This window comes from Nematolebias whitei, chromosome 8 (genome assembly GCF_014905685.2).
Source record: "Nematolebias whitei isolate Nwh7 chromosome 8, NemWhi1, whole genome shotgun sequence".
Taxonomy (NCBI): Eukaryota; Metazoa; Chordata; class Actinopteri; order Cyprinodontiformes; family Rivulidae; genus Nematolebias; species Nematolebias whitei.
Window position 1 is genome coordinate 9523245 of NC_056505.1, and position 7648 is coordinate 9530892.

The 7648-nt window shown below is 36.5% G+C and overlaps 1 protein-coding gene across 1 annotated transcript; it reads right to left on the bottom strand.

Annotated features, from left to right (window-relative positions):
- Position 1: 1 nt before the first annotated feature.
- Positions 2 to 7048, bottom strand: emb (embigin). The gene is made up of 9 exons (XM_037680246.1): positions 6894 to 7048; positions 2652 to 2729; positions 2392 to 2575; positions 1953 to 2035; positions 1732 to 1868; positions 1371 to 1526; positions 723 to 840; positions 518 to 551; positions 2 to 432 (listed from the first exon to the last, which is right to left on the bottom strand). The coding sequence occupies exons 1-9, from the start codon at positions 6997 to 6999 to the stop codon at positions 375 to 377; spliced, it is 954 nt and encodes a 317-aa protein (XP_037536174.1). The 5' UTR covers positions 7000 to 7048; the 3' UTR covers positions 2 to 374.
- Positions 7049 to 7648: the final 600 nt, after the last annotated feature.

Here is a 7648-nt window from a genome sequence, read left to right on the forward strand (position 1 = left end):
CCAATAAAACGTCCCCCTCTAGACGGTCCGGAGTTCTACTTTGTTGTATTTATGAAAAGTTAAGTCGACGTGTTTTGTCTCTTTGCGTTTAATGAATACAAACAAGAACTTTCAACTTGGCCGAGAAGGGATACAGGAAATTGCACGTTTTTCAGTTTCTCTTCAGGAAGTGGGTGAACAGAAGGGAAGTGGTTCGTGAAAACCAAAAAATACATTTACTACTACAACGGTTAAACAGGAAACTTGTATAACAGTCAACGGTGGCGATTAGGTGGAGATTATTGCAGTTTTGATAACAGTTTACATATTGCGTCAGAGCTCTTAAACATAACATTTTTTCTTGCGCTCTGCTATAACCTGTTGATCTGTTGTCTTTAAGCTTTGCGCTGTCTTACTGAACTGCTTCCCTCTGCTCCTTTATCTTCTTGGGGTCTGAGGAAAGCATGAAAAAACAAATTAACTGCAAAAACATGAATAAAACTTAAATACCGTTGAAGAAATATGTTACAGTACTTACTCTGTGCTCTTTTGTTCATCAGTAGTCAGCGTTACTGTGAGTAATATAATAAATTAATAAGTTCACAACAACCAAAGGCTTAGATTATAAAGAAATATCTAAACATACTTATGTCTTTATGATCTTAACTAAACCTGAATATTATTACTCAGAATTTTGAGTGGGCGTGCTGAACAACACAATAAAAGACAAAATGCTCGGGTACCTTCGGCGTTGTTTTTCTTTGCCCTTCTCATCTCGTAAAAGAGAATCACGACAACCAGAACGAGAGACTCGATCAGGATGGCGATGAAAGGCTTCAGAGGCTCCATGATGCTGATCACCTTAAAGAAGCATCGGTCACTGAGTTAGTACGTGAGTGAAATTTGTGTGCTCAAATGAGGTACAAATGCCTTTAATGTTTCTGTAAATGTGCTTTCATTATGCAGCATAAAAGATAAGTACGTAAACTGAGCATCTATGGTGTCTCTTTGGATCGTAACTGGTTTAAAAACACAAACGTGAGCGTTCCGAGGGGATCTAAAGTCTAAAGGTGCACTTCATATGTAAGAAATCAAAACCCGAAAAGGTTAAGATACTATAAAATCCTCGCTTTTGAAATGTTGCAGGCAAAACTTAATAAAATTATTTTCTTTAAGGAGACCAAGATGTGACCCATGCTGGCAAAATAAGGAAGAAGTGAGTAAAGATGGTTGGATTGATGACATCACTCCAGACAAAATAAAATTGAGTTTTCACACTGGTACTTGTAAAAAGTGATTTATCGTAAATTTGTTTAAAAAAGTGCGACTCACTCATTAGCCAGTGTGGGTCGTTGATTTTGCAGTGTTTGAGTAACTTGTCACCAACTGACCTTCAGCCCCACTTGGCTTATCGAGGTGCCGATGGGGTACACGGCGCCGCAGTAATACTGACCCGAGTCAGCGAAAGACAATTTCCCCACCTTCAGCTTGGTCTTCCAATCGTCGTTGCTGATCTTATAGCGGCCAGCGACAATAATGATCTGCTCCTGCAGAACAAAAGATGTAAACAACAGAGTATGTTTTTTTTTTTTGCTAAGTAAAAAGCTATTTTCAAGTTTAACTAATAACCTGAGAATGTGTACTAGTAAAAGTTGATGTCGGTTCAAGTATTAAAAGGAAAAAAAGTTTTGTTGTTTTCGAATCAAAGCATCAAAATAACTTCTGACACAAATACTCAAAACTCGCTCTGACCTTGTCCGTCCCATTGGACTTATACCAGTTCCAGGTATTGGGCTTTGGCTTGGCTTCCTCCATTTTACATGTCATCACCACTGAATCTCCCATATAGCTCACTATAGGCTTGTCTCGCTTCTCACCGATCTGTGGAACTGAATGCGAAAACACAAGTTTGTCACATAGCACAGGTTTTATTGAAATTGGTATCAGGGACTATGAGTAGATGTAAACGATACCTCTAAAAATAAAATCTATTCTATCGTCATCCTCAAACACGCATGAGTAGTTTCCGAGGTTTTCCTGATTGACGATCTCGAACCTGTGAAGAAACAAAAGTTTTTTTTGTTGTTTTTTTTTAACAAACACTTTTCTGTAGTACAGTTCAGTGGTAGAATGGAAATGTTATTTTTAGATGCAAATTTTTGAAAAAATATAATAAAATTCTCCCACTGCATTAAGGAGGCAAAACACCATTCAAACTGTATAGAAATGTAGGAATAGTTGTGTATATTGTGACATTTTTGGAAGTGCAGATGTAAATATAGATTTAGAGCGCTGCAGCTGTCAAAACTACTGATTCTGACAAAATAAGAGATTAAATATTTGATCAAATTTAGTTTTATTTTGCATTTTTTCCTCAACAAAATTCGCCCAAGGCTCACATGAAGCACTTACACTCGTGAGAGGATGTATTGTTCTTTCTTCAGCACCACTGTGACACGACTGTCTGGAACTTCCTCTCCATCTTTCTGCCAGTGAGCCGTTACGTTTTGCGGTTTGATCTGGCTACCTGTCCAGGTACACTCCAGGGTCATATTGACGGGCTTCACCAGATCCACTGTCACAACAAGATGCTCACCTGTAAATAATAACAATATTAGAATAAACGAAGTGAAAAATTTACTCATTTATACGTTCGTTTTGAAAACCGTTACCTTCCAAGATGGCGCCTTTTTTGTCCGATTCCAGAGGTGTGACGGGAACAAACGGTCCTGGGGTCGGGCCTGCGGTCACTGTCAGCAAAGGTAATAGAATTATTTGTAAATATGCTACTAAAATAAGTTTGACTAGCAGCATTATCGACAAATACAAAACTACTACTAATTAGTCGAAAGTTTTTTTTTTTAAGTTATGCTATCAGGTTTTAGTAAGACAGTTGAATGAAGGTTATTAGCTATGTTGCTCATGCTAAAGATGCTAACTAGTTGCTAGGCTCGTTGCTAAGGTAACCGCGGGAATAAACGGTCCTGGAGTCGGCCCGCGCCTGCCGTCACTGTCAGCAAAGGTAATAAAGTAATTTGTAAATATGCCGTTAATATTTTTTGACTAGCAGCATTGTTGACAAATACAAAACTACTTGTAATTAATCGAAAGTTTTCTGAAGGTTTAGTCAGACAGTTTAATGAAGGTAGCTACGCCGCTAACTTGTTGTTGCACTAAGCTAAAGATGCTAACTAGTTGCAGGGCTCGTTGCTAAGGAACTGCCAGCTCCTATCCCAATTTTTGAGCCGCATTTTTAGGTTTCTCACTGTCAAAAAAACATGAAATATTAAAAATATACAAATTTAGGTTTATGTTGCTGGACTAAGATATTGGGGTAAAAATGTGGTAAGCTAATTTAAGCAACAAAAAAAGCTCAACTTTGTGGGAGCCACTTATCAAAGCATAGCTTGAATTAATATTTTTTTTTACTTTTAAATAATAATTTATGGTTACTGTAATAATTTGTTGACCTGACCAGTTTTTTGTAAACTTTTTGTAGATCTAGGTAAGTTTACAACATAAAATGATTTGCAAATCAACGCCATGTAAGTTGTAGGCTTTGTACCTCAAGCAGTTAAAAAAAAAATTGATCGAAAAGCATCACACATTTATCGTTTTTAAATGAAATTTGAAATGTATGTAAAAATAAATAAATAAAGATGCAAACCAGTCTTATATCTGTTTTGACACACTGCTTGTGTCAAGTGTATAAATGAGTTGTATAAATATGTTTGTCGTGATTTACAAGTCTCACTGTCATTCACAATTTTTGTTTAAGAGGCTATACTCCCTATTTTTTCTTTCCGTCTCTCAGTTTTATCTGTTCCCAAAAACAAACAAAAAACTGCAGTTACAAATGACAAATACAGGAAAATCTCTCACATAGATCAATGTGTTTAATCTTTCTGAAATGCTTTACTTGTACTCCTCCATTTCCTACCAAGCAGCTGTTAAAGCACAGCAAAATAAACACCTAACGGAGGGTGCCTCAATACCTAGGAGCTAAAATAAAGCTATTAAAGCTGAAGAAGATCAACAGAAAAAGGTCTGCATCCATTTTACCTAGACTACACTGAAGGATGGAAACATTACGAAATACATGCACAAACACATAAGAAGACGCAGTTATTTCCCATGCCAAAAACAATCCATGATATGTTGCAATCTTGCAAACATAGAGGCTTGTGTTACAATGCAAATGCACTTTTGTTTTAAAAACTCAGGCCTGTGTTGTAAATCTGTAGGTGGGTGTATTTACCGTCATCATATTTCCTCTCAGCAGACTGAATAAACTCACAGTTAAGTCTCAAAATATTGGGTCACTGACACAGATGTTATCTGGTTACTAACTAAAACTTTGAATTCTGGTTTTTAAATTTTATCCAACATCTTGATAGAAGTGTTTAGGAATTACAGCTGTCTTTTGATAGCACAACATTTTTTTAAGGAACTAAAAATTATTTGTGCACACGGTTGTGTTTTAATAAACAAGTGGAGCCTATAGTCTTATTATCCAACATTTTTCAGTCAGGTCATCTGGACAAGTCTTATTATATTTTGAATATTTAGGAAGAAAAATGTTTGCTATTCATTCACTTTGTGTGGTGTATTTGGAAGGAAGCCAAATGACCTTTACGTGAAATGAATCAGGCACACTTTAAGCTGCATAAATAAAAACAACAAAAATCATAAGTCAGATTGTGGAAACAATTAATGAAACCAAATGAAGGCCATTTGGAGAAACAAAATAACACAGTGGAAAGGTTGAGGTAAAAAGTCCTAAGTATCCAGAACAGTGGGGATTGTCTGCTGGTAAATAATTTATAACATCCAATGAGGAAAACTACCAGAGTTGGAGATAAAGTGTCATTACCTAAAGTAAACCAATAAAAACATTCCTAAACTTCTATAGTAAAATTCCCATGTTAGGTTGGTCAAAAATCTCTCCTAAACTCTTAAAGTTAAGTAAGTAAGCAAAAGGACTCAATGAAAAAAGTATCAAGAAGGTAAATATGATCCAAAACACACACCATCATCTGTAAACATGCAGGCAGTGTCACTGCTTTTATGGCACCAAGTAATTAAACTTTATAGACGACATGAGAAGATTTGATAAATTGAGAAAAGTGCAATTATATTATTATCAGCAAACATTTTAAAAAAAAATTTACTCAGCACTTATGTCAATGTCAGTTATTTTTATACAGCAGTTAAAATAACACATAGACCAGAAGGCTCTACAGTCAAACTACACAACAATGCAATAAAATAAAATACAAAAATATAAATGAAAGGACAATAAAAAGTGTGTATAAAAGCACTGCAGAAGTAGAGAAATCTAACACTTTGTTTGAATCAAAAGTCAAGCTAAAATTATGGGTTATTATTATGGATTAATGTTTGGGTCTCAACATAAATGGACTGTACTTATATAGCGCCTTTCTACCTTATTTCAAGATACTCAAAGCGCTTTACAAGCACTCTACTAGATCTCTACAAAGCTAATTGAACAAGTCATTCTAAAGAGACTAATCAGAGCTTTATCACATTCAAACACCGATGGGACACACATCAGAGGCTATGAGGGGTTCAGTGTCTTGCCCAGGGACACTTCGACATGTGACTGCTGGTGGATTCGAACCCCCAACTCTCGCATTGGAGGACGACTGCTCTAACCACTCAGCCACAGCTGCCCCAGATGGATTTAAAAGTTTCTAGCTGTGTGTAAAATTTAAAAAAATATATTCTCTAAAGTCCAGTCACTTTTATATTTTAATCTGAATATTGGAACATCTAGAAGAAGATGGCCGGTGGAATGGATTGTTCTACTTGGTGTGTAAATGTTGCGAAGATCAATTACATATGAAAGGGCACCACCATTTAAAACCCATCCATCCATCCATCCATCCATCCATTTATCCATCCATCCATCCATTATCTTTACCCACTTCTTCCTTTTTGGGTCTTGGGGGTTACTGGTACCCATGTCCAGCTATCGCTGAGCAAGAGGCGGGGGACTGGACAAGTTTCAAGTCCATCACAGGGACACATTCACTCTCTCACTTAGGGACAATTTAGAGTTACCAATCAGTCTAACATGCATGTTTTTGGTCTGTTTTTATTTTTGTTCATACATTATTAGGTGGCGTGGGGAGGGTGGGGCGCTAAGAAAGCTAGGAGGTTGCGTCATGTTTTTGCTTTGATTTAGTTCTTCGTCCTGAGCAAACACGTGGTGATGGTTGCCTAGAAGTTATCTTATACGACTAAAAATTAATTTTTAAACCAGTTTAAACTCTTTACTCCGCCATTCGGTTATCGTCTCAGTTTACTTTTTCCTTGCGAGATGCAGTAAAAGCAGGTAAAACACATTTTGAGCCAGACAAGAGTCTCAATAGCAAAAGGACAAAATGTGATTTCAAAAATAACTTTTACTAGTATTTTATATATCAAAAATAGCTTTTACTTGTGAATCTTAAAAATAGAGAGAATAGATTTTTGATAATAATTCATATAAAGACAAATAATTTTAATAATTTTTTACATCATGACAATTTTAAAAGCCTTTTAAAGTGACTTGTTCCCATTTTTTCTTCTTTGAAGTGTTATAATATCTAAAATATATATTATTTGTCTCTTTAAAACACTCAGTCATGATTTTATTGTAGAGTTTTAGTGTCCCATGATGAACATAATGGTGTTTCAGACAATAAAAGCACTTTTGGGGACAATTTAAGTGTGATAAATAACAGCAAAATACAGGAAACTTTAAAATGGGAAGTGTGTATGATGTAAAGGTGCAAAAATCGTCAAAATGTCCTGTGCCTGACAAGGTTACAGGAACATTGTGTGACAAAGAGAAGAACAGAGTTTAAACACATATAAAACAGTTTAAAATCAAAGGTGAATTCATTTACTTGTGTTGACGTGTCTGCAGGAGACGAGAATCTGGAGGATCAGAACCAGCTGCTGCTTCCAGGAGGATGTCATTGTTGTCCCTCTGTCCTCTGTGAGTCTTCTCATTCTGTCTCTGCCTGCTGCATCGTCTTACCACCTCAACCTCCCCTCCCACGGCCCACAGTGACGCAGCAATGAGCTCACTCTGCAGCCTGTGTGTGTGGCTGAGTGCCTCCATCCATTATTCAGTCAGACAGTGTTCATGCGTTGATGCTGTCGCTGCAGCATGTCGCGTCATGTCAGGCCAGTTTAGAGCAAAAAAATATGTATATGATGGCAAAATGCTTTAAAACAAAATATGTTGCTTTATGTCCAACAGTGATTAATTAACCGTTACTGTGGAGTTTCTGCAGGCCTCTCTGCCATGTTATTTGAGAGGACCTGGCAGCCTTGAGTCACATGATCTTCCTCCTTTCATGAGGACAACAAGAAGTGGAAACAATTCTACTTTACAAAACAAACAGTCTTAAACTTGAGAAACTGCATTTTCTGCAAACATTGGAGTTAGAACAACCAGCAAAACCCTAGCTAAAACTGAAAGTCAGATAAACTGTAGCGAAAAGTAAAACTCAGGTAAACAATAGCTAAAATCAAAACAGAAAAAAATCAGCTAAAAGCAAAACCTAAGTGAAATCTCTGAATGAGCACAACTAACTGAAAAGCAAAAAAAATAAATAAATAAGGCAAAACAGTAGAACCTAAAGTTCCCAAAAGC